We start from the raw sequence: 26,369 nt of genomic DNA, 5'->3' as shown, positions 1-26,369 counted from the left end.
TTTTTTAATAAAAAAATTATATAATAATAATTTTTAAAATTAATAAAAAATAATTTTTTAATATTATTATATTATTAAATTAACGAAAACACTAACAATTAGATTTATGTGTTCAACGAATATTTTTTTTTACGATGGAGTGTATATTTTGAAACTAATAGATTTATTTAAAATTTCGATTAAAATTTTAAAAAATAAAAATATTTTACTCATAAAATATTTATATACATAATTTTATAAATAACGGTGAACAAATTCCTGAAATCATTTATAGGAACTCAATCGTCGGAGTTTTACGTAACTTTCTATGTTTTCCATGAAGACACGTCAAGTACCTGGAGAAGAAAGCCAGCAAAAAACAAATCCCCAAAAAATTTATCCCACTTCTCTATTCTCCACGGCACACAATTAACCAACACCACAAATAAATCCGTAAAATACTTGGTTTTTTTTTTGTTTGCCCAACCACCAACATAACTGGCAGTCCGCTCACGTATTGAACCATCTATTCTGCTCATGCCGACGTCGTTTTGAGCCAACGGTGCTCGTGTAATCGTTGCTCCACTTTTTATATATATATTTATGTTGTTATTTTAGAAAGCTAATTTGAATATTTGTAATTCCTCATTTTTTTACAATAACAGTTTTATTCACTATTCGAGCTGGTTGGAATGGATGAAATTGAGTAAAAATAAGCTAATTTTAAATCTCAAAAGAGTAAATTTATTTAGTTTTTAAATCGTTGACTTTTTTTTGGGTTATTTGCTCAAAAATAATTATTAGCTAGAGAGAAAAGGATAAACCAAAATAGGTAGGAATTTTGGCATACTAAACAATAGTACTCGATTATAGTCTATGGAGCAGTTATCACTGGTATTAAGGAGTGTTTTAAAAATTAAATATTGGTAAAACTTCTCTTTATATAGATCCCTTAATAGTTTAACTTTTTGTTGTTAAAATAATTGTAGTTAGAATGTCTACTGATAGATCTTATAAAAAAAATAATATTAGTAATTTATGATTGAAATAAAACAATAAATATGGTATTCCATAAATGGTATAGTATTTTAAAACAATACAGATTTGACATTTATTTTTTTCCATATCAGGAAAATACAATTCTATTTTCAGCCACGCCCTTTCTTTATCTCTCAAGTACTAATTATTTAAAGAACAAAACCATGGTCCAATAACACAGCAATGGCAGATGCCTCCCAGATAATAGACACAACCAAGAAGCAACCAATACCCTTGCCCATCACACTCACCATTTTTTAAGCAACCCCCAAAATTTCTTTTTCCTTTAAAATTATTTACCCTTTAATTTATAGACAATTTGTTTCTATCGCTTTAGCTTCAAGAGTACTTGAACCGCCAATTCAAGCCTCAAATCTCATTCTTTTCTGTTGAAAACTCTCTCGTTTTCTTCTTCTTAGCAACAACCAAAAAAAAAAATAAAAATCCCATATATAACCCAGCAAGAAACCTCTCTTTCAATGGCGTCTCTGACCCCAATTTCCCAATCGCACGCCCTTTTAAAAAAACCAAACTTAACTTTAACCCCTCCGCCTCCCAATTTCTCTTCCAGTTTTATTGCCAAGGATTACCCATATTTCAAAACTCAGTCTTTTAAACTTCCCCCAAGGATGGCTACTAGGAATGGCGTCGTATCGGCCACTACGGCAGAGAAGCGCAGGAAGAGGTACCCTGGCGAGGCTAAAGGGTTCGTGGAGGAGATGAGGTTCGTGGCTATGAAGTTGCATACAAGAGAGCAAGCAAAGGAAGGAGAAAAGGAAGTGAAAGAGCCCGAAGAAAGGCCCGTGGTGAAATGGGAGCCCAGCGTTGACGGTTACTTGAAGTTCCTTGTGGATAGCAAGTTGGTGTATGATACGCTTGAAGGGATTATTGAAAAGGCTGCTTTTCCTTTCTGTAAGTTTTTTTTTTTTTTCTGGGTAACCTTTGCTCTTTTAGTTATTTTCGTCAGTCTTTTTGGATTTTTTTTGTGATTTGAAGAGCTTTTTTTACTAGACTTGGTTAATGTTTCTGTTTCTTATATGTGTTTGTTTAATTTATTTTACTATAGTTGTTTATGTTTTACTATTGTGAACCTACCTCTTAAAAGTAGTATTTTTGTTTAGGTGAAGGGTTGCTTATTTGATTTGAGGTGGGGGGGCTCAACGTCAATACATTATCTATCGGAGTGGATTAATGTCATGGAGTTTCATCAATGCTATGTTATTAGTAGTATCGTGATTGATTTTCAGAGTTGGAATATGCACGAAAAGAGGGGGTTAGAAAGAGAAAGTAAGAGAAGAAGGGAGTCGAAGGTGTTTTTCATGATGGTAGTTAGGTGTTGTTAGATGGCACCAAAGAGCGAACTTGGAGTAACATAGCTCAATTTTGACTAAAAGTCTACAAGAATAAGATGGAATGCGTCTTTTTTCATGAAATCAGTGATCTCTTCTTCTGTATGGGTATTGGGACTTTAGTATGTAGTGTGTACTTGAGTTTGAAGATTGATAATTAGTTTCAAATACTAATCATTGCTTAGCAAGGATTCTATATGTCTCCGAGCCTTCAAATAGAAGTATATGGCTTTAAGGGTGATTGTATTTTTCAAATTGTTAAAGGAACTTGGTAAGTAGTTTTAGTTTGTCTAGGCTTCTGGATTTTACCCACTTGAACAACTTTTTGGGTTAGTCTCATTCTATTCTTTCTTCTAACAGGTTCTATGTTCAGTTTTTTTCATTTTTCCCATGATCATGCAGATCAGCTTTCCATGATAAACTTCTTGGTATGTTTCGCCTAAACAATGATGATCACTAATATACACCTTAAATTTTGTTAAGAATCTTGGAAATGGTGGGCATCATGCTGTGATATTTTTCGCATGTTTTGACAGTCACCCCCATGAAGTCTACTATATACTGCTTCTGATGTCTGTGTGTAGCTCAAACTCTTGACTTCCCTTGCACTTTATTTCATGATCATGTTGGATGAAATTATGCATATTTGAAACTTGTTGAAGAATTACCCCATGTACTGGGGAATTTTAAGAATTATAAATATTTATAATAATTTTTTTGTTATGAATCGATGGTTTCATGGTGTCAACTGGCTTGGAGAGTCTTGACTGACCAGAATGGCCAGTGGGGAGTTTAAATTCCCAAGCAACACTTTGCTATGACAGGGCAGAGGTAGTGTATTGAGTTGTGTAATGTGCCAATTATTCTGTGCCAAGAAGAGGAATAGATCCTAGATACATCTTTACCTCTAAACCTCCATCCTTGATAAAGGCAGATTTGATGGTTTTTCACAGAACCACCAAAGGACTTTAACCATCTAACCTAGATGATTGAATTATAGCTGTTTAATCCTTGAAATGAATGCCTTTAAAAGCATCAGTGCTGCTAACTTTGGGTTAAATCTGAAGTTTCAGATGGTTTACCATGCATCACTCTATTCATAGCTTACTCATGTCATGTATGTGCTTGCAATCTTTCTTGAGGTGGTTTTTTATTGTTTCTAAACTGCTAGAAAACTGAAGAAATCTTTCCTGGGTCTGCTGCAGATGCTGAATTCAGAAACACTGGATTGGAAAGGTCTGAAAAATTGTCAAAGGATTTACAGTGGTTCAAGGAGCAAGGCTATGCCATTCCAGAACCATCTTCGCCTGGTGTTACCTATGCTGAGTATCTTAAGGAATTATCAGAGAAGGATCCTCAGGCATTCATATGCCACTTCTACAATATATATTTTGCCCACTCTGCTGGTGGTCGCATGATTGGAAAGAAGGTATAAGAAATACTAGCTTCAAGTGTGTGTTCAAGACTGTGTTACTCAGTCCTGATCTACACTGTGTATAAGCAAACACGTGGTGTTTTGCTCTCTGTCTCTCTCATTTCCAATTGGGTCAGCTCATTTATCTGTTAAGTTTCTATCTAGTGGATACCCCATAGGCATACTTATCTTGTAACATGTTAAATGCATGCACTTGCCATGATCCATGTGGTCCTTCCTCCCCCCTTCTTCCCTCTTTCCCTGGAAAGTCCTTTGTTAAATTCATTTATCTTGACCTATGTCCAGTAATCAAGCTCCATTTTTCCTTTGTATTAGGTAGCTGAGAAGATACTTGACAACAAGGAGTTGGAATTTTATAAATGGGATGGTGACCTTTCCCAGCTGTTACAAAACGTGAGGGATAAGCTGAATAAAGTTGCTGAGGTAAATTTTCTTTGTATTAATGCAGAATTCTCCTGTAAACTTACCAATGGTTCTTTCTGACCTTCTTTTGCTATTTTTCCCCTGAAGACGCTAATCTATAAGGTAACGGTAAATTTATGACTAACATACATGTAATTATCTGGTAATTCAGAGCTGGACTAGAGATGAGAAGAACCATTGTTTGGAAGAAACTGAGAAATCATTCAAGCATTCCGGGAAGATCCTTCGGCTAATATTGTCATAGTGTGCATAGCATGCTTTGTTGTTGTTGTGATCTTGTGCAAGTAATGGCGCAAGCCAAAAGATGTCTGTGACATGTATCAGAACCTGTCTTATATATATGTTTTTTTTCCTTCTTTTTTTCATTTTATATGGAGCAACTATTTTCCTAAGATATGAAATTACCTTCATTGTCCGTATCACAATTTGAATAAACTAAGAAGTATGAAATTTGTGTAAATCATCTGATGGAAGTGCTTGATGTTCTTGACCTGATTGTATGGGGTTCATTATACTTCTCGATAATTTAGCTTTTTTATGTTATAATCAAGCGTGCATGTTCCACACACTTGTTAAATATTCAAATTCGAGGTGCTAAGCATTGGTAATTAATTTAAGTAATTTGTCTTGTTTGTGCTCTTAGAGATAACCAATTTTCTAGGATCAACTGTAAAAGGAGTTCTCAAAAGGGGTGTATGTGGGTTGGTGTCAAATAATTGATGGCAATGGCAGAGATGGACTTCAAAATATTTCTCAAAATAACCTCCCAATGGTTTTGTTAAAATCAAAGTAATTCTCGAGTATGTTTTTTAATATTAAACTATTTGCAAAATTTTTTTATATTATCAATATAAGTAAAGATAGTACAATATTTTACAAATTTTGATATGGTTTACAATACAATATTAGTAACTTCAGACAGCAACAACATTATTTCATACTCCTATTTTTTTGTCCCTATTTTAGGTTATAAAGTCTTTGTAAATCGTGAGACGAGTACTTGACCTTCGGTGGAGATCAAGAAAGATGATAGTTTAATTTAATGGCAACATTCTTCAAAGCGTCATTGCCATAACAGGCAACATGTGCTGAACCAATTTCTAGGCCATCGCGTTGTGTTTTTCCTTTATTGTTCATCCCTGTTACTAAACGTTAGATCGAAGTTTGAAATTCAAAATTTGTTGCCAATCTGACTCTATTTAGAAAAGTTTACAAGTACAGTTATCTTTGTGCTGAAGCAGCTGTGGGTCAGTGGATAGAGCGTCTGTTTTTTAAGCAGAAAGTCGTCGGTTCGCCCTCTACCTGTGGCGTTGTGGTATTGTTTTCTTTTTGCCACTATATCAGAAAGGTTCAAATATATCCTTGCATTTAGGTGATGAAGACCCACGTTGCTGATGGCTTTCAATTTTCAAACAAGTTTGAAACCAGAATCCTTGAATTTTTTAGTGACTTCCGTTTTTGCTTGAATCATTTACTGACTTGAAACAGAACAAAGTATACTGAGATTGACAAGTACCAGAAAACTTTTGGTAAGGAAAACATTAAAGTTCTGCATGCCATACAGCAGGTGCTACAGTTTAGGTATGGTCACAGGTACTTGAACCATTTCCGAAAGAACGACCTTATAACTGAAACAAAGGTATTTCTTTTATCTAAGAAGCAAAACAAAATTACAAAAGATGGTCTATAGTGCATATCCTTGAAGACAAACACAAACCAAAATTGGGCTTTTACATCATTCATCAAATGTGCTCATAAATCCCCCAATAAAGCCAGCTCCATTGCAATTCCCACATAAAATCTCCCTTTTCCCCCTGCAACAAAACATACATCAATAGGATCAAACACTGCTTGCTAACAATTGTAGTGTTTAATCTAACCACGGAATTGTGGAATAGAATGCTACTGACGCACTGAAAAAACCGCTTCCAAGAATTGTGATGCCATGTAGTAAAATACATGGTTGAAAGAAGATTAGAGCATCACCTGTGCCTCTATTTTCAAATCTATTGTTCCTTATTCATCAACTTTAGGATTCCTCACGTGAGGAAAGAAGGAATGTGTTGAACTCCTGGCTTTCGAACCAAGAATGTGTCAATTTCTACAATCAGAAATAATGAATTTCTTGGTAGTGAAGTCCCAATACTAACTATCGCTATCAATTATCTTTTTTTGCCAATAAAAAAGGTGAAGTCAGTTCTTTTAAGACACTTATAGAATCTGGCCTGCCCTACACATAAAACTCACAGAAGAATTCTATGAATATTGGCCAGTTGACCTGCTCATAGATAAGAGTTCATTCTCTTTTCCAACAAGAATTGCAAAATTCACGATTCCATCTTGCTCTCAGTAATAATCAGAATCAAAAATAAAACTTTTAATCCTTGATTTATCCTCTAACGGGGGACATCAGAATAACGAAGATAAGGAAGGGTGAATAATTAACTTGAAGGTGATAAAAAACTGATAATGACAGATATGATATTAATGCAAGCTATAACAACTGGGGTGGGGGAGTGGGGAAGGAGGAGGAGGACGGAGAGGAAATGAGCACCTGCAAAGCCAACACAGCCCACCAGCTTTAAATTGTCCATTGAAGTGATCAACAGAATTAACTCCAGTACCTTTGCATTGAGTACACTGTTTGGCACCTGGCAGTTGGATATAGAAATTATGCAAGTTATAATTGTTTGTTGGTTGTATTAGAATAAGAAAACTCAGACAAGGATCTTGGAAGTGATGCTCATGAAAAGCTCAAGTACCATAATAAAAGACAAATAAAAACTAAAATGCCTAAATAGTGACTTGAACATTGGTTAATAAAGGAAGTCGTCTGGAAGAGTGAACGATCAGCTCAGACAAGAAAATCAGTACAAAACCTTCACACCTGACAAACATACTTATGATGTGGAAGAAACAAGTTAGCCGATAGGAAGAGTTTCATTCGAGAGTTGGTCAAGCTAAACAAGCAAGTGTTAAGGTCACCGTTTAGCTAAGAAGCCTTCTTACACACTTGAGAAGAAATCAAACTGTTATTCACTTTCATCAATTATAAAGTTGAAATTCTCACAAAAAAAAAAAACACAAAATACTAAGTAGGAAAGGATGAAGGGCAGTGAACTAAAAAAGAAATGAAAAAGGAAAACATATAGCTCTGCTGTTATCTGCTCCATGTAATGAACTGTTATGAAGTACACAGCATCTAAGCTTTTCTATGTTTAACCAACTTCATGATGCTTATATAGCATTGAATAGTTGTTGTCATATTGCTTACATAGAGACAAAATAGTGCTGGATGCTTTTATTTGCTTGCTCTTCACATATAACAATCAACTAATCATACATCTTTCTTCAGATGGAATATACATAAAATGGAATTTCATCACTAAAAACTCTTACAATTGGCAGTTTAAGGCATCCTTCTAGGTCAATGTTTACAATACCATATATATCAACAGCAGAAAGTCTTAAGTTCAACACTTAAATTAATATCGGTCGATTTCAAGAGAACAATACTGCTTCATTTCAAGCCAAAGACTGTACCAAAATTTTTAGTTATATGAAAAAAGAAAGAAGAAACCCAATCTCTGACAAAAAGACCAGACCAACGATAATGTAAGTGGCCACAGTTTTGCTTACCATTTCCATCACAATCAGCGCAGACAATACTATTTGGTTTAGCACTTTGATTGTTATTTGCAACCTGTTAAAAAAAGCTACGTAAATATGCAGGCAGAAAATTACAGAAGGATAAGAAAAAATTAAGAAAAGATATTTTAAAAAAACTGGCCTTCCCCCTTAACCATGTTCCACCTTTCCCATTTTCATTTCTATACAAAGATCTGTGCCTCATTGTTTTAAGTTTATATGCATGCCATCAGCCACAACAATTCTTTCACATAGGCCTCAGCTTGTATTATTCAGCATTTAAACACGAAAATGCCTATCCTTACCATCAGAATCATGGGTTCTAGTGTATGAATTCATAACCCGCTTACTCTCACTATCCCATGAATTGATTCTTTAAAGTAGCTCATAGCTGAATACTAATACATTGACAATCTAGGTACTTAACTGTACACTTTTTGGTCTAGGAATCATAAAATGGAATGCTGCATTGGTTTTCCCAGTTCTCCATATTATTCATCCTCCTCAAGAATAGGCAAATTCCTTAGCCATTTCCAGAAATCATTCTAACTTAGATAACAAAAACAATCATTCTAATTCATGCCTTGAGTCTTGACCACTATTTCCTTCGTTTTACTATATGTTCCCCACAAAATAAATATAAATTACAATCTAAAAATCCAACATACAAACCATTAGCATCCAAATCATTCCTTCACAATTCCCACCTTGCGAATTTACCAATGGGCATGAGCCCATTGGCAAGAAATGTTCAAATTACCAAACTTAAAGTTCCCCAACTTCACTAATAAAATGCAAAACTCAGACTATCTATCAAATGGGATAGTTAAAAAAAAAACCCTCTCACCTTAGCCTCTAAAGATTGAATTCTGGCACTCCTGGAGCTCTTAAACACTTCACTTACCCGAAGAACCTTCCTCGGATAGGAATTATCAATAATTATCCCTAAAACCAATGCAATAAACAATAAAGTAAAAAATCTGTCTCCTAGGATTAAACTAATATCAAAGAAACATCCACTTCTAGAGTACCTGGTTTACTGGGAGAGTTGAAGGAACAAACAGAAGTGAAACAAAGAGAGTTTGCCATTCTTTTTTATTTTTAAGAGACTTTTTCACTTTTTTGAAGCGCTTTTTGTGTTATAAAGCTTTGAACTTCAAGTTAGAAACAGAGAAAAAGTATCCTTCGGTTGCTGTGCTACCACTAGATAAGGCAAAACGGAAGCGAAGTCATTTAGTTAATTCAATTACTTTAATGCCCTTGGCATACCCGCTGCGGTATGAAGTCACTTGCTATCTGGAAACGGGGCAATGAGGTCAATTTATTCTACAAACAAACCAGAACCTGGCCTTTTTTTATTTTTTTGTCAACAACAAAAGATTGCGTTGGCAAAAACAGTGACCAGAAAATGGCTAGCGCTTTCCTGTTGACTGCTGCTCCATTTCTGCCTTCCCAAGGTAAGTACTCTCTGGCTCTTATTTAATATGCTTTATATTACTTTTCTTTTCGTATAAAATTCAGTGTTTTATACGTAAAGAAACTTTGAGAATTCTGTGAAAAGTATTTGTGGGTAGTGAAATATGCAGTATAACATTTTATGTTTTCATTGAGGAGAAGTAAGATTTAAAAGAACTAATTACATGCTTATTTCAAACAGAGAATGAAGTGAGTGGTCTTTTGGGACAGTTGAGGAGCTCATTCCATGGCAAAGTACGATATAAACAAAGTTTTCTAAGAAGAGAATTCAATAGTCCTCGTGGAGGCAGAATTGTTGTTGCGTCAGTGGTTTGTGTCGTTTCTCCTGAATAAACTTTGACATTTGTTGCTCATTTTTTTAATCTGTTTCCTCCTTTGAATTCTTAGAAGTAAATGGTAGATGAAGGTAAAAGACTTTGAAAGTTTGAATTATACCCAGTTTGGTGTCAGGAAGTATGAATTTTAATTGTAATGATTTTGGGTTATGATTCCAGTTTCATTAGTTGTCACTCAGGGTTTGAGATTCTCATTTGATGCTTGGCAGCTTGGAAGGAAGGTCCAGAAGAAAGAAACTGTGATTCCTGACCCAGATTATCGCATACCAATTGTCCTACTTGGTGGGTACTCTGTATTTTCTATTCTTTAATACATCCCTTATTTTTTTGGTATCTTGGCCCTTTTGAGTGATGAAGAACTTGCCGTTTGGTGGTCCTGAATGGTGTATTCAAATGAACTTATTAGCTTGCTTAAGCAAATTTGCCTATTTTGTCTAAAGGATGAATTTATTGTCAAAACTAGGACCATAATAGTTCTTCGATAAACGGTAGTTTATGTCTACCTGTTAGTGTTGATGGTCTGAGGCTAGGCCCTTTCCAAATATCTAGATCCAAGCTGCATTCCGGTGTGAACAAGGTTGGGTTTTGAGTTGCATCAGCTTAGATATGGTTTTGCACTGGTCTGTGAGCAATCTCTTTTTGCTACCTATATCTGTGTTTGGTTCTTTAGAACATGCATATTTAGTGTATTAATCTTGTGATGACTAGCCTTATAATAATCTTTTGATTGATTTTGATCTTTATAAAACTGAATGGGCACCATTGTCTTACTGTTATCAGTCAATTCTCTTCCTTTCTTTTTAAACAAGATTGCATTTCATAATATATGTTTTGTAAATTGTAAATTGAAACAGGTCTAGCTGGTGGATTGGCTTATTCAAATAACCTATTACCAGCTGCACCTTTTGGTCTACTTGGATTGCTCCTATTGTTCCAGGTACCAATAAGTAGAAATAGAGAAGAATCCAAATTGCCACCATCTAAAGAGCTTTGTTCCCTTTATTAAAAGTGAAACAGTTCATAAGATACCATTATGATGAGATCTTCAATACGAATCCCCTCCTCCTTTGTCAAGACTGACCTTATTTTTAGTTTCTATTTCCTATCATGTGGTTTGTTTTTTATATTTCACTTTTTCAACTGAAATCAGCTGACAATTTATTCTTCTTCCAGACAACCAGAGTGAGATTTGTGTTTGATGGGGATGCATTGGTTAGTCAATTTTTCTCTCGACTATGCTATTTCTTAAGTGAGGTGCTTGCAAACATAATATAGTGACATCTTATGAAATTCATGTTGCTAAGATGATACCTAGTTCCATTCCTTAGATATGTGTAGAGGGTTTTTTTAATTAGGGAGAGAGGACGTGTTGCAATGAGTGAATCGGGATGCACTAGAGGTGGTAGAGAGGAAAACTAGAGCAATCTTTGAACCGTAAGTGCTTTAGGTGGCAGGTGGTGAGGGATGAGAAAAGGTGAAAGAGTGAATTGGGATACGCCAAAGGCGGCAGAGAGGAAGATTGGAGCAGTCTTTGAAGCATAAGTGCTTTGGGTGGTAGGTGATGAGGGATGAGAAAAGGTGGAAGAGGTGACGGATAATGGCAAATGGGAAAGGCTGAAGAGAAAGAATACTTGGAGGAATCTAGAGAGAGCTTTTAGCGTAATCTTTGCTGGGTGTCCAATGATCTCCTCTTCTCTTGACCTCCCAACCTCTTATTTATATTGAATAGGAGCACTTTCTTAAGAGTAGTTAGGAGAGCACGTTTAATCATGGGAGAACGTGCTTATCATGGAATAGCAATTGACATAGTGGCATAAGTTTTGAGTAAATGAAATAGTGGCATTTGATAGTACGTCACGTGTATTTTTAAGGAGTAAGAAAAGAAAAAGGGGTAAAGTACATGTACTTCAAGGAAAGGTTAAGAGGAAGTCCTCTTAACTATCTCCATATCTGAGCCACTAGGCCAAACTCTCTAGAACATTCCAAATGTACAGATAACTCATGAACCTTGCCACTTGTTATGAGTTACTTTCACTTTCCCATACAAATAACTGTTCTATGCTTGTTTCTGTGTGTTTCTGTGCTTGTAACGCTCTTTGGGCGCTTCTGCGTTTGGAACACCCTGAGCGCGTAACGTTTTTTGGGCACTTCTGCGCTTGGAACGTCCCTGGGCGCCTCTGCTCTTGGAATGCCCCTGGGCGCTGCCACGCTTGGAACACCCTAGGTGCTTCTAGCTTGGAATACGTCGGGCACTTTCATGCTTGGAATACCCCAAGTGGGAATGCCCCTGGGCTCTTCTACGCTTGGAACATCATTGATGTAATTTTCCTGTAAACAGTATTTTAAAAATAATAGTTAACCAGAATTAGGCATCTACATTTTGCCTCTTACATAAAATTCTTATAAGAAGTTTTATACATAAGGAGATGCACATATTAATAAGAAAGACAATGCTTATATATATATATATATATATTCTCTTTTTTTTTAGTTGGTAATTATTGAGCATAGTATCGTTATTATTATTTTTCTTATTATATATATATATATATATATATATATATATNNNNTATATATTATATATATATATATTCTCTTTTTTTTTAGTTGGTAATTATTGAGCATAGTATCGTTATTAGTCATATTTCTTATTATATATATATTATATATATATATATATATATATGTTTTTTACAATCAAAGAAAGACTTTAAGGGAACAGGAGAGTGTTACTTTCAAACCATCATAGCAAATTCCAAAGTTGGTGAAGTTTGAATATTTTTGGCTATTTCAGCCATGTTCATACGCTAGTTCCTTATAGAAAGATGTGCTGCTCCGAACATTATCAATTTCATGCCCCATAATTTCATGAAGCAAATTGTGCATGTACTGGATAAATGCAAGTGTTTTTTTTATTACTTTTACACTTGATAAAGAACATAGGAACTTTATTTCCTATGATAGATTATTGTCTCGATTTCTAATATATATTAATAGCTTGTAGATTAACGCAATTGTTTGCCAAGCACATTGGATATATATATATATATGTATATACATATATATATATGTATATATTTTTTTTACAATTTCTGTATCATGTCTATCTGCCTCCATCAAATTTCTTCAAACTTTCTTTTCGTTTTTCAATTGTATTTGGAGCTCGCTAATTAAATCTTTCTTATACTTAATTATGAAATAAGTAGAGATATATGAGGAAAAGCAATTAGAGGTAGAAAAGGATTTGATAAAAAAATTTAAAGAGTTAGATTCCTACTAGGAAAAAATTTTTTGAAATCTATAAATACGAGAGAATAACTCTGTAGAAATTCACAATAAATTCTCAAAGGCTCTATTTAATTCTCAAAGGTTCTTCCTTAAAATTTTGAACAAGTTTTCATTACATCAATATTGTGTTTGTTTCTCTTTTTTTTTTCTTTTTTTTATGTATATGTTTAGGCATGCTTTTGCATTTAGAATAACTCTGGACGCTTTCCTACTTGGAATGCCTAAACCACTTAGAATAGTTTACCAATTGCAGGAAAATTTTATTATTAAAAAATTCATGCATAGTGAAAATATTTAAATGAGTGACAAACCTTGAGATTAAGGATTTTATAAATTTCTCTAGGGAGATTGATTGTGTAGAAACTCACAATGAACTTATAAGGCTTTTCCCTAAAATTTTTTTTGGGTATATATTTATATATATTTATGGATTATAGACTATAAAGATACTTATATATAAAGAAAAATTGCACAAAAAATGAACACCTTCAATGTTAAGAAAGACTTGAAAGTTAGAATGAATACTAACTTGTTATTTTATTTTATTTTATTGTAGAAGGATTATTTATTTATTATTGCTTTTTCTCTTTGAGGATTTTTTTTTATTTAGTAATTGATATACATATATCTTTATTCGTTTTGTTTAGCATAAAGGAGTAATCAAACAAATATGATGCACAAATAAGAACAAATAAATAAACACGAGATATTAATGCATTAGTAGGAATAGTAATATGTGAGTACTTATCTGGTTGTCTTTGTGTCATTTGTGCTTGTAGGAATTTTGTTGCCTCTTTTTATAGTCAGAACTTGTTTTACCCCAAAAGTTCGTTATGGTGAGCTTGGTAGGGCTGCTCTTGGAAAAAAAAAATATTGCTGCAAATTCTCTTTTTAAGAGAATGTGAGTAAGGAGACCTGGTGAAATACCTCTTGTATCATAAAATTGAGATGATAGTATCATCAGGGAAGGAGGAGAAGATTGCTTTTGAGAAGCAGTATGTCTAAAACAAGTAGATAGGCATCCATGTGCATCTACCGGCTATCATTGGAATCGTTTTTGTAACGAAGCTGCTTCAAATAGAAGGTGTTCCATCCCAAGAACATCAATACTGAAGTTTAGATTTGAACGTGGTGAATTCCTTCTTTCAATCATTAAATTTGGATCTAATTCATTATAGGTCCAAGGTTGGGATGAATGGGTAGAGAAAGTCTTGAAGAATTTCACTTATGTGATTGTTCTCAACAATGCTAGAGTCCTTGACACTGTAAGAGTCACCACAAACTCCGCATTTGCAGGGAATCCAGAATTGAAGTATGGCATGCTATTCTTGCACGGTGGGGTACTTTTTCATATATCATGGTTACAGCTTGGGGAGAGTTTACTTTCACTCTTGAATATGTACGCATTCTTTTAGAACTTCCTTGTGTTGGTAGAGACGACCTTCATTCCATTATACTTTCTAAAGCCAAGTTAAGGCTTTTAAAGTGGCACGTTTCTCCAAATGGGTAGGACACTTTTATAAGAAGTTCAACATTAAAGATGAAAGTAGTCTTTCTAAATATTCAGATCACATTCATGAGTTAATAACTTTGTTGATTATGTGGTTGGCTCGGTATGTCTTTCTAGGTTGTCCAGATGATTGAGACATACCGAGCCAACCACATAATCAACAAAACTATTAACTCATGAATGTGATCTGGATACTTAGGAGAACTACTTTTCACCTTTAATGTTGAACTTCTTATAAAAGAGTCTTACTCATTTGGAGAAGCGTGCCACTTTGAAATCCTTAACTTGGCTTTTAAACAAGTCAATAAAGAACTCCTTTAACTCTTTTTTCCTCTTTAGAAAGTATAATGGAACAAAGGTCGTCTCTACCAACACAAGGAAGTTCCAAAAGAATACGCATATCTTCAAGAGTGAAAGTAAACTCTCCCCAAGCAGTAACCATGGTATGTGAAAAGATACTCCACCGTGCAAAAATAGCGCGACATACTTCAATTTTAGATTCTCTGCGAATGTGGAGTTTTGTGATGACTCTTACAACGTCAAAGACTCCAGCATTGTTGAGAGCAGTCACATTAGTGAAATTTTTCAAGACTTTCTCTATCCATTCATCTCAACCTTATACCCATAATGAATTAGATCCAAATTTAGTGACTGAAAGAGGGAATTCACCACGTTTAAATCTGAACTTCAGTACTGACGTTCCTGGGATGGAACATCTTCTATCTGGAGCGGCTTCGTTACAAATACGATCCCAATGATAGCCAGCAGATGCACATGGATGCCTATCTACTTGTTTGCACGCACTGCTTCCCAAAAGCAATCTTGTTCTCCTTCCCTGATGATACTATCATCTCAATTTTCTTGCATAAGAGGTACTTCACCAGTTCTCTCTACTCGCATTTTCTTAGAAAGAGAGATTGCAACAATATTCTTCCTTTTCTTCCCCAGAACAGCCTTACCAGGCTCTCTATAGTGAACTTTTGGGGTAAAACGAGTTCTGGCCATAAGAAGAGGCAACAAAATTTCTACAAATACAAACGATACAAAAATAACCAGATAAGTACTCATGCATTACCATTCCTACTTATGCATTAATATCCCGTGTTTATTTATTTGTTATTATTTGTGCATCATTTTTTTTTAATTATTCCCTTATGCCAAACAAAACGAATAAATATATATGTATATAAATCACTAAACAAAAAAAACATATAAATAAAAAGAAGAAGAAGAGAGAAACAAGTACAATATTGATGTAAATAAAACTTACTTGTTCAAAATTTTAAGGAAGAATCTTTGAGAATTAAGGAGAGCTTTTGAGAATTGATTGTGAATTTCTACAGAACCATTCTCTTGTATTTATAGATTTCAGAAATTATTTTCCTAGTAGGAATCTAACTCTTTAAATTTTCTTATCAAATCTTTTTCTATCTTTAATTGCTTTTCTTTATATATGTCAATTTATTTCATAATTAATTATAAGAAAGATTTAATTAGCTGTTTTCAAATACATTTGAAAAACAAAAAGAAAGTTTGAAGAAAATTGGTGGAGGTATATAGATATAACACATAAATTGTATATAACATATATATATATATATTATATATTATATAATATATATATATTCAGTGTGCTTGGTAAATAATTGTGTTAATCTATAACCTATTAATATATATTAGAAATTGAGACAACAATCCACCATAGGAAGTAAAGTTCCTATGCTTCTTATCAAGTGTAAAAGCAAAAAAAAAAAAAAAAAAAATTGGCATTTATCCNTGCTTGGTAAATAATTGTGTTAATCTATAACCTATTAATATATATTAGAAATTGAGACAACAATCCACCATAGGAAGTAAAGTTCCTATGCTTCTTATCAAGTGTAAAAGCAAAGAAAAAAAAAAAAAAAATTGCATTTATCTAATATGTGTACAATTTGCTTCATGAAATTGTGGGGTATAGAATTGATAACGCTAAGAGCAGCACATCCTTTTATAAGGAACTAGTGTATGAACATGGCTGGAATAGCCAAAGAAATTCAAGCTTCACCAACTTTGGGATATGCTAGGATGGTTTGAGAGTAATACTCTTCTGCTCTTTTAAAGTCTTTGTTTGATTGTTAAAAATATATATATAATAAATAAAAATAATAATAATAACGATACTATGCTCAATAATTACCAACTCAATATATAAGCATTGTCTTTCTTATTAGTATCAACATCTTCTTATGCATAAAACTTCTTATAAGAATTTTTATGCAGGGGGTAAAGTGTAGATGCCCAATTCTAGTTATACAGGAAAATTACATCAGGGACGTTCTAAGGGCAGAAGCGTCCAGGGGTGTTCCAAGCGTGGAAGCGCCCGGGGGCATTCCAGGCACAAAAACATCCAGGAACAAGCATAGAACAGCTATTTGTGCGAGGAAGTGAAAGTAACTCAGAACAAGTGGCAGAGTTCATAGGTTACCTTTACAATTGGGATGTTTTAGAGAGTTTGACTTGGTGACTCAGATATGGAAATAATTAAGAGGACTTCCTTTTAACCTTTCCTTGAAGTACATGTGCTTTACTCCTTTTTCTTTTCTTACTCTTTAAAAATACATGTGACGTACTATCAAATACCACTATTTCATTTACTCAAAACTTATGTCCAATATTCAACTACATTATTATTCTTTTAATATCTCATAAAACGTTATTAAACTGCTCTTCCATGATAAGCATGTTCTCCCATGATTAAATGTGTTCTCCTAACTACTCCTAAGAAAGTGCTCTTATTTAGTGTAAATAACAAGTTTGAAGGTAAAGAGAGGGGGAGATCATTGGACACCCAGTTAAGATTACTCTAAAAGCTCTCTCTAGATTCCTCCAAGCATTCTTTCTCTTCAGCCTTTCCCATTTGCCGTTATCCGTCACCTCTTCCACCTTTTCTCATCCCTCACCACCTGCCACCCAAAACACTTACGCTTCATGGACAGCTCCAGTCTTCCTCTCTGCTGCCTCTAGCGCATCCCGATTCACTTTTTCACCTTTTCTTATCCCTCACCACTTATCATCCAAAGCACTTACGCTTCAAGGACTGCTCCAGTCTTCCTCTCTACTGTCTCTAGCGCATTTCGATTCACTCATTGCAACACGTCCTCTCTCCTTAACCAAAAGAACCCTCTACAATATGCTTTCTAATTTCTTTCTTGGCTAACAATTATTGGTGCCAAAACATCATTTTGAGTTAGTTTCCGCAAGGGGTCCTCATAAAATTTAATTCTGAACTTCAAGAGCATTGGAGAATAATAATTTTGGAGTATTTTATATTTTTTCAATTATTACAGATATGGCACTTGAATTCTTCACTGATACATATGTGACATTTGTGGTTTTAGGAGGTGAAAGTAGGAGACCAGCTTGATGATTCAGGTGAAAATGTCTTTGTGGGTGGAAAAAACCGTTGGAAGTAAGTGTTCTTTTGAACTTCTATCCAAATTTCAAAAGAGTAAGCAGCTGACCTAGGTACTTAACAACAGATACTCAACATTTGTGAATTGGGAACTTTGGTGGCCAAGTTTCCCCGTTCTGGTGTATTTTAAGGAAACACAAACAAAGCCTGAAGGACAAGTTCACTTCTTCCCAGTAATTTTTGTAAGTTTACGTTAGGAGCAAAAATAGACTGTTTTGTGTTTTCTACTTTTGTAATTGCTTGTCTGGCTCCTTTTCTGGTTATTAAACAGATAATCTCTTGGAATGCTTCTGGCATCTTACCTGGCTTAACCAGGTTTACTGGATTAGCGTATTTGGTTTTGACAAATATTGGAGGTTATAGGAAAACCCCTCACATAATTGAATATTATAGCTATCTATCCTACTTGGCCCTTGGTTCATATTTAAACTTCAGGAATGAAATACCTCAGTGCCAATTGAATCCCTGATTTATGATTTCTTTTTTTTTTTTTTTACAAATAGAATGGAAAGCAACTCTACGATGTTATGGTAGAAAGAGCTGGTCCTTCAAAAACTAGTGGTCCAAAATAATCCTGAAGACTTGGACTTTCACGATGACATATTCTCAATATCAAACTTTAAAAGCATAAGGTATGAAATAGCTCCAACTCGTACACGAAATTTATAAATGATCTTTGAACTTTTGTCATGTCTTAAACTCTTGCTGTACAGGTGAAGACTTGTTGCCTATCATTTTATTTGAAGCTTCATGAAGTACATATTTTACTCTAGACTGCACCCTATCGTCATCAGACCAATCATCTCTGGTTCAAAATTTGTACTGTCCTGCAATGGTAGACATTCAACTATGCAAGATGTAAGACTCAACTGTCCTGCAATTGCAGACATTCAACCATGCAAGATGTAAGACTCAAGGGTTAACACTTTATATGTTGTAGCTTTAGGTTTTTTTCAGTGGTCTATATTTGGCCAATTGTAATACATTATTCTGATCAGTCTGAAACAGTTTTGCCGGGAGGCCGAGAGCCAACTTGGTTTGAATCTAAAAACTTAAGGAAAGTCAGAAACAAGTAAAACAGTCCTTTGCTAGCTCAAATATTGTAACTTTTGCCTTAATTTGTTCTCTACAAATTTAATAAAAAAATAGATTTGTAAAGGGAAATTGGGAAAAGAAGAATTATACATTTAAAAGCCAGTGAGCACACATCTGACAATAACCAGAAAGCAAAAATCTATCAGCATGAGATGAGAGCTCAACAACAGTTTCATCCATCTGACAAAACCAGAAAGTAAATATCTAGCAGCACGAGATGAGAGCTCAGTGACAGTTTCATCCAACCCGTCACCACTTACTGCGTTGAGCATTAAAAAGCTTCCATTAACCTTAACCATCAAATTACCAACTCAAAGGATTGTGGTATCTTCTCTATCAAAAAAATTAAGAAATTTGTATTGGGATAACTGCGTGCACTGCCTGAGGACTGAGAGAAATTGTATGTAAACAACAGAGTTGCAGTTAGGTTCTCATCTGTGGCACATTCATGGTACTTGCACTAATTCTTGGTGCAGTGGGCATCTGTACCATGCTGGGTGCAATGAGTATAACCCAGACTACTTAGAAAGTTCCGTATCTCTTTGGCAGTACTGTTACTTGCTTGCAACAGTCGTTCATCTTCCTCGTAGATTAGATATGGGGCTTCACCTTTCTTCCTGGATAATAACTTTTTGGCTCCCTTCAATACATGATATTCCCATCCCTGAACGTCTATTTTAAGCAGAAGCACTGGTTCCAACTCTGGGATAACTTCATCAAGAGGGATAGACCTCACTTGAACAGCTATTTCTTCATTGGATTTGAATGCCAACTTTGCACCAATGGCAGAAACAGCACTGTTGTCCAGCCGGCCAACCAACTGGTGAAAACATAGAAGGATTTTACATGAGAAGCACAAAATGGAATAATATTGTAATGGATGGAAAGGAATCTATAAGAATGGATAAACAAAACTGCCGGCTTCTCTTAATGAGAACTATTGTACATCAACTAATAACATAAGCTAGTAAGACCTCAATAGGAAAAACGCACAAGATAGAAATGTGAATGCCAAAAATAGAAGACCACAGATAGTATATACAGCAAAATCATAATAGTTATATAATTCTCTGCAACCCAAACTCCCCACAACCTATCATGTGATTCACAACAGTTACCAGCTCTCTCCTTCTTCCAAGTAGCATAAACCAAGATCTCTTGTCATGTGGACTTGCAAAATTAGTATCACATTCTCAAACTGGTTCAAGCAGAAAGCAGAGTAACATCTACATAAATGAAAGTCAGGGCCCTCTACTCCAAGAAAAATCCAGCTTCGAGCTTCCCAAAACTCCATTCTAAATTAAATTCATGAACATTGGTTATTGACAGCCAACACAAGAGAGTTCAACAGGTCCTAACAGGCCTTCTGATCATGTATATAGTTACTGGTGCTCCTATTGGATCTAGTTGACATTAAATTTGCCATTAATTAAACACATACAAGTTTTATCGGTCGGACTGGATTCCTTGATGCAACTGATACACCTAAGACAAAGGAGGGGAGGGCTATTTCATAAATGAATCTGATGACTGCATTATTAAATAACCAAAATGGACCTGTTCTCCATCCCAAATATCACAAGGAACAAAATAGAGCTGCCTCCATACTCACAGAGCCTTCAGAACCCAAAAACAGCAGTAAATAAAAATGTTTCCACAGTTATCAACCTTTCAAAAAGTCACTCAACCGCTGATACATGAACGTACAAAACAAAGGGTGCAAAATCCACAGTTCCATCAAAATTTTTAACATCTCATAAACCGCATACATGCTAAGCCTATATGCTTCTATTTTAAGCTAAATCTGGCCTTAGTTATCAAACATAAATTTAGCAAATACAACTAAACACTAAAAATTAACTCCCTAACTTCACAAAATGTTAAAACTACTAAGATTATAACAAATCAAAATCAGCCAAAATAACCATAAATTAAAAGAGCCATACCTTATGGAATGTAATATTTCCATTCCGATCAGATGCAGCGGCTTCAAAAACAGTGATCAACTCCTCAATCCTATTAAACCAAACCCCATCACAAATCCTTTGCAAATTCTCCAAAACCGGCTCAAAAGCCAACACCTTGAACCCCATAACCGCCGCCGCGAAACTCGCCATCCCGACATTGGCACCGACATCCACGACAAACCCATCTCTGTTTTTGCCTTCTAGGACATCCTGAATGGTAGCCGAGATGTCAGGTCGACGAAAGGGCTTACCTTTAAGAAGTCTCACAATGTTCTTGTGAGGCTTGTCTGGGAGGGAACCTAAGTCAGCTAGGGAGTAAATGAAAGAGTATTTGAGATGTTCTACTTTGTTCGCAACAATGGGGTGGGATTGTGGGGAGTTGTGGCAGTTATAAGGAGGAAGTGGGAAATTTTGGACTGTTCTTTGGGTCTTATAAGAGGGAGTTGTGGGAATAAAGGTGGGGTTTTTAGGGGAAAGAAAAGAGACGGAGAGGTATAGGAGGAGGGAGAGGAGGAGGAGGTAAAGGAGGGATTTGGGTGAGAGGAGCTTTTGGGTTTTGCTGTTATCTCTTTTCCATGCATTTGCCATGGAAATGAGAGGCTTTTTTTTTTCCTTTTGAAATGGATTTTTGGGAAGAACAGAGGTTTTCCGGGAAAGATGTGGAGCTCGATAGACTGGATCTCTCGGTAAGCGTTTGGAGTTTTTTGTGTGGAATGAGTTGGTGTCTTGGAGGGCTCTGGGCAGTGTATTTTGGTTGTTGCCAATTATGGGCGGGTTGGATCGCGTCGTTTCATGCTATGGTTTATGTCGTGTTGAGTTCCATGGATTCGATTATTAAATTATTGGTTAAAAGAATCCTCTCGTCCTTATACTTTTTAATTTTATTTAATTTAATCTCTATACTCAAAATTAAAATAATTTAGTATCTTAATTTTAAAAATTATATCAATTTAATCTCTCTTCCTAACAACATTTAATTTTACCGTTATAACGTCAGCACTAACGTGTTATATTTTGATGACGTGACATGTCAAGTGACACAAGAGTGATGACATGGTAATGTCATGTGACAGTCTGAGGTGGCACTGACATGCTAACATGGCAGTATCACGTGACAGATAAAAAATTTTTTTAAAAAAAAGTTTTGTCACGTCATAAAAATTAAATTGAACAAAAATTTATAATATAAGGACTAAATTGAATAAAATTGATATATTAATAAACTAAATTGAAAAAAATATTTAAAAAATACAAATATTTAAGTAGATTATTGGTATACTTATTAATAAGCTAAATATTTAAGTGCAAAAAATTTATAATGTTAAAATATATATATATTTTTCTTACTTAATTATTTTATTTTAAAATATGTAAATTAATTTATATTTTTTACAAAAATTAAGTTTGAATACTCCTTCTATTAAAACAATTTTGAAAAAAATTTCATACTTGAAGTCAAATTTATATGAATAACTTATATTACATTAACATAAAATAATATAAAATGACTAAATAAAATTTTTTTTCTTCTATTTATAATAGTATAAAGATTTAAAATTTATTTAACTTAGTTTTTAACTTGAACTAAAGTTAAATTAGCAAAATATGTTGATTTAGTTTTTTCTTTTTAAAAAATAAAGAACGGAGATATGGAGTTAGCGATGATTATAAAAATAATTTTTCATTTTGACTTACTTAATTTAGATATGACAAACCTCTTATCACAACTATAGAATCTGAGTTCCACCCTTTTAATTTTTTATTTATTTTTTATGTTTTTATTTTGTTTAATATTTCAAGTTATATTTTTTAAGTTAAAGTTTCTAGACTAAAGACTGCATTTATAGTTGATAAAGTTAAATATAAATGTAAATATTTGTACCATTTTATTTTATTAACAAATTTTTTGTAGATCCAAATTAATAATTTAAATTTAACAGAATTTGATTGTGGTATTTGAATTTAAATAAAATAGTTTTATAAGAAATTTTGAGTAAATTTAAATAAAAGATAAATTAAGTAAGAGTTGAATAATTGTAAAAGAATGTGTATTTGTAAATTGTGAAAGTTATAACTAAATCAACATATTTTGCTAATTTGAGTAAATTTAAATAAAAAGTTAATTAGGTAAGAGTTGAATAATTAATTTCAAAAGAATGTGTATTTTTAAATTGTAAAAGTTATAAATAAATCAACATATTTAGTATTTTTATATTATTTTATTTTAATGTAATGTAAGTTATTCATCTAAATTTGACTTTAGATATGAAATTTTTTCTAAAATTTTTTATGGAAGGAGAATTTAAACTTAATTTTTCTAAAAAAGAGCAATTAATTTACATATTCTATAATCAAACAATCAAGTAAGAAAATATATATATATATTTTTTAACAGTATAAATCTTTTACACTTAAATATTTGGCTTATTGATAAGCATATTAATAATCTACTTAAAAATTTATACTTTTCAAATATTTTTTTTAATTTAGTCTCTCAACATCTCAATTTTGTTCAATTTAGTCCCTGTATTATATATTTTTGTTCAATTTAATCCCTATGACATGGCAGAATTTTTTTTTAAAAATTTTTTTTATTTGCCATGTGTTACTAACATGTCAGCATGTCAGTGTCATGTCAACACTGCCACATCATCGTATAGTACCACGTGGCATGCCACTTCATCATCTCAACGTCACATCATCATTGAAGTTAGCACTGACGTCATTTTTAACGGTAAAATTGAATGCTGTTAGGAGGAAGGACTAAATTGACGCAATTCTCAAAATTAAAAGACTAAATTGATTCGATTTTGAGTATAGGGGCTAAATTGAACAAATTTGAAGAGTATAGGGACTGGAGGGGTCTTTTGACCTAAATTATTTAAGGTTATATATTCACATTGTGATATATTATCAATTTTGATTTTTAATATCATAAAAATGATGCCATAAAAAACCAATTGATATAAAAATACAAAAAATATCTTATAAAAAAAAGACAAAAATAAGTTAAATAACAATTATTTACTAATTTTAAGAAACTTTTAAGGACATGATTAATTGATATTTAATTTTTATTTTTTTATATTAAAAATTATTAGTGATTTATCATGAATTACGATTATAATTTACAAAGTCGTAAATGAAAATCCACGATGATAAAATAAAATAATATGTAAGTATTTAATTAGGCTTTGGGTTACTTAATTTTCTAATTTATGGATTTTCTTTTTTAAAATATGTTTCAATTATCTTTTTATCATTTAGTAATAATGAAAAATAAAGAATAAATACAAATAAAATATTTTATGTCTGATGTATAAATGTACACAATAAATTTATTTTTTTAATCTTTTGTAATCATAACTAAGATATCAAAATAAATTAAATTATATAAAAATTAATATACAAGAGTGAAAAAAAGAAGAAAAGATTTTATATTGTCTATTACCTATTTAACTTACTAGTAAACTGATATGAATCTAATTGAGGAAATTGTGGGAAATGACATTCATAGAAAGGTGACTTCAAAAATGACCGTCTCTATAATTTTAACTGTTTTTAGTTAGTTTTTTGTATGACTTGACAATAATACCCTTTAAACAATTTCAGACAAATTAAAATGGTTTCAGTTTTCTCTCTCCTGCCATCCAGATAAAAATTTCAAAATTAAATCTCGATTTTTCTCTCTGCTCAAATATGTCTATTTCGTCGTTCAATTCACAGATATGACATCAAGCTCTTTCTTATTTTATTTTATTTTTTTGGATGGTCGATCTTGGGGTTCTTAAGGACGATGAACAACAATTTTGCTCTTTGTAGGCAACGATTTTGCTCAGGGAGAAAAACAGCTAAAACATGTTTGATGGGTTTTATGATGGTTCACGTTTTTATTGTGTCTGGGATTGAGATGATTGTTAAGCATGTTTGCTAGGGATTTTGATTTTTTTTATAAGATTTTGAGTTGAAATTATTCAGAGAATATTTTGTAAAGATGGTATATTTTGTTTTTGTGTAAGGGAAGAGAGCAAGACCTCCCGATAGGGATATATTTTCTCTTGCTTTGGAGGGTTATGGAGTTTTGTAACCTATCTTTTATGAAATACACAATTTCATGGCTTAGCAAAAAAAAAAATATGTATTTTAGGTTCTTGAGTTTGTTAATTTATTCATAGAACCCCAAAATTAAGTTTACTGATTTTTAAGTATTGCATGACTTAATCATCGTGTGATTAGGTTTTAGTCATTACGTGATTGGTTTTAGGCATTACGTGACTAGTTTTTATACATTGCATGATTGATTTTTAAGCAATGCCTAAGTCACACAATGCCTTATGAATTAGTCACGCAATGCCTTACTAACAAGTCACGCAATGCCTATCAACTAGTCATGCAATCCCTTATCAGAAACTAGTCACGCAATGCCCAAAGTTAGTCACACAATACTTTATCAGAAACTAGTCACGCAATGCCTTATAAAAAACTAGTTACGCAATACTCAAAGTCAGTCACCCAATGCTTATTAACTAGTCACACAATGCCTTATCAGAAACTAGTCACGCAATTTTTAATGAAAAATCAGTCACATAATACCTAAAGTCAGTCACGCAATGCTTAAAAACTAGCCACATAATTCTCAAAAATTACCAAAACTACTAAATTTCATATAATAAGATCAACAACTTCAAACGATACACCATATTTCATTTAATAACATAATTAACAAATATGAATGATCAAAATGTTCGAAAGTTTTTCTTCATATATCAAAAATCACTCTAAAATGTTTAAAAATACTTAAAACGTTCACAGGTTTTCTTCGTGTATCAAAAACTACTTCAAAATGCTCAAAATGCTTAAATGTTTTTCTTTTTGATAAGGAATACTCCAGAGATGAATAGACTGGTGAGGAAAGCTCAAAAAATATGAGTCAGTTTGAGGCGTAAACCTAAACATACTTGATTCGTTAATAGGTTTCGGGTTGAGGCGCGGAGCCTAACGAATGTGTCAGTTTCATTAATGACAATTTTGTCCAATTTTTTTTTCTCTTGACTAAAAATAGATAAAATTATAGAGAGGACTATTTTTAAAAACGACTTATGCCTTAAGTCCATTTATAAAAAGCACTCAATCTAATGTTATATTTACTATTTTTAATTAAATTAACATTTATAAAGCTAAATATGAAAGTAATTTTTATAGTTTCTCTTAAGTTACTAACAGAGTAATAACTAGTTTAAAAACAAAAAATATAATTATACTAATTTTAAGTTTAAATCATTTGAAATTAAGATGAATTTGAATTCAAATGATTTTATGTTTAAATCATTTCAAATTTAAATTGATATAAATTAGAGTCAATTCAAATATAA

The 26,369-nt window shown here is 33.1% G+C and overlaps 4 protein-coding genes across 5 annotated transcripts; 2 read left to right on the top strand and 2 right to left on the bottom strand.

Moving 5' to 3' along the window:
• On the top strand, positions 1,183 to 4,697 carry LOC18588759 (heme oxygenase 1, chloroplastic). Its single transcript, XM_007013383.2, has 4 exons — positions 1,183 to 1,929; positions 3,572 to 3,795; positions 4,117 to 4,224; positions 4,376 to 4,697. The coding sequence occupies exons 1-4, from the start codon at positions 1,497 to 1,499 to the stop codon at positions 4,466 to 4,468; spliced, it is 858 nt and encodes a 285-aa protein (XP_007013445.1). The 5' UTR covers positions 1,183 to 1,496; the 3' UTR covers positions 4,469 to 4,697.
• On the bottom strand, positions 5,743 to 9,061 carry LOC18588758 (chaperone protein DnaJ). The gene is made up of 5 exons (XM_007013381.2): positions 8,904 to 9,061; positions 8,720 to 8,817; positions 7,864 to 7,927; positions 6,779 to 6,875; positions 5,743 to 6,038 (listed from the first exon to the last, which is right to left on the bottom strand). Exons 1-5 carry the CDS (start codon positions 8,959 to 8,961, stop codon positions 5,960 to 5,962), a joined length of 396 nt encoding a protein of 131 aa, XP_007013443.2. The 5' UTR covers positions 8,962 to 9,061; the 3' UTR covers positions 5,743 to 5,959.
• Positions 9,228 to 19,033, top strand: LOC18588757. 2 transcript variants are annotated; one of them, XM_007013379.2, is made up of 9 exons: positions 9,228 to 9,329; positions 9,530 to 9,657; positions 9,893 to 9,965; positions 10,538 to 10,620; positions 10,857 to 10,895; positions 17,862 to 17,932; positions 18,003 to 18,117; positions 18,439 to 18,567; positions 18,649 to 19,033. In XM_007013379.2, exons 1-8 carry the CDS (start codon positions 9,281 to 9,283, stop codon positions 18,505 to 18,507), a joined length of 627 nt encoding a protein of 208 aa, XP_007013441.2. In that variant the 5' UTR covers positions 9,228 to 9,280; the 3' UTR covers positions 18,508 to 18,567; positions 18,649 to 19,033. The 2 variants fall into 2 exon arrangements, with proteins under 2 accessions (XP_007013441.2, XP_007013442.2); XM_007013380.2 differs by lacking the exon at positions 10,857 to 10,895.
• LOC18588756 lies at positions 19,100 to 21,739 on the bottom strand. Its single transcript, XM_007013378.2, has 2 exons — positions 20,977 to 21,739; positions 19,100 to 19,850 (listed from the first exon to the last, which is right to left on the bottom strand). The coding sequence occupies exons 1-2, from the start codon at positions 21,583 to 21,585 to the stop codon at positions 19,491 to 19,493; spliced, it is 969 nt and encodes a 322-aa protein (XP_007013440.2). The 5' UTR covers positions 21,586 to 21,739; the 3' UTR covers positions 19,100 to 19,490.

The sequence above is a fragment of the Theobroma cacao genome, chromosome 9, assembly GCF_000208745.1.
Source record: "Theobroma cacao cultivar B97-61/B2 chromosome 9, Criollo_cocoa_genome_V2, whole genome shotgun sequence".
Classification (NCBI taxonomy): Eukaryota; Viridiplantae; Streptophyta; class Magnoliopsida; order Malvales; family Malvaceae; genus Theobroma; species Theobroma cacao.
The sequence above is the reverse complement of the archived record's forward strand: the minus strand, read 5'-3'. Positions and strand labels throughout refer to the sequence as shown.

Coding starts and splice junctions, on each gene's coding strand:
- LOC18588758 (XM_007013381.2), bottom strand. CDS start 8,961: ATGGCAAACTCTCTTTGTTTCACTTCTGTTTGTTCCTTCAACTCTCCC. Junction 8,818..8,903: donor CAACTCTCCCAGTAAACCAG/GTACTCTAGAAG, acceptor CATTGGTTTTAG/GGATAATTATTGATAATTCC. Junction 7,928..8,719: donor TTCAATCTTTAGAGGCTAAG/GTGAGAGGGTTT, acceptor TTTTTTTAACAG/GTTGCAAATAACAATCAAAG.
- LOC18588759 (XM_007013383.2), top strand. CDS start 1,497: ATGGCGTCTCTGACCCCAATTTCCCAATCGCACGCCCTTTTAAAAAAA. Junction 1,930..3,571: donor AAAGGCTGCTTTTCCTTTCT/GTAAGTTTTTTT, acceptor GGTCTGCTGCAG/ATGCTGAATTCAGAAACACT. Junction 3,796..4,116: donor GTCGCATGATTGGAAAGAAG/GTATAAGAAATA, acceptor CCTTTGTATTAG/GTAGCTGAGAAGATACTTGA.
- LOC18588756 (XM_007013378.2), bottom strand. CDS start 21,585: ATGGCAAATGCATGGAAAAGAGATAACAGCAAAACCCAAAAGCTCCTC. Junction 19,851..20,976: donor GAAATATTACATTCCATAAG/GTATGGCTCTTT, acceptor TGTTTTCACCAG/TTGGTTGGCCGGCTGGACAA.
- LOC18588757 (XM_007013379.2), top strand. CDS start 9,281: ATGGCTAGCGCTTTCCTGTTGACTGCTGCTCCATTTCTGCCTTCCCAA. Junction 9,330..9,529: donor TCCATTTCTGCCTTCCCAAG/GTAAGTACTCTC, acceptor TATTTCAAACAG/AGAATGAAGTGAGTGGTCTT. Junction 10,621..10,856: donor GATTGCTCCTATTGTTCCAG/GTACCAATAAGT, acceptor TTCTTCTTCCAG/ACAACCAGAGTGAGATTTGT.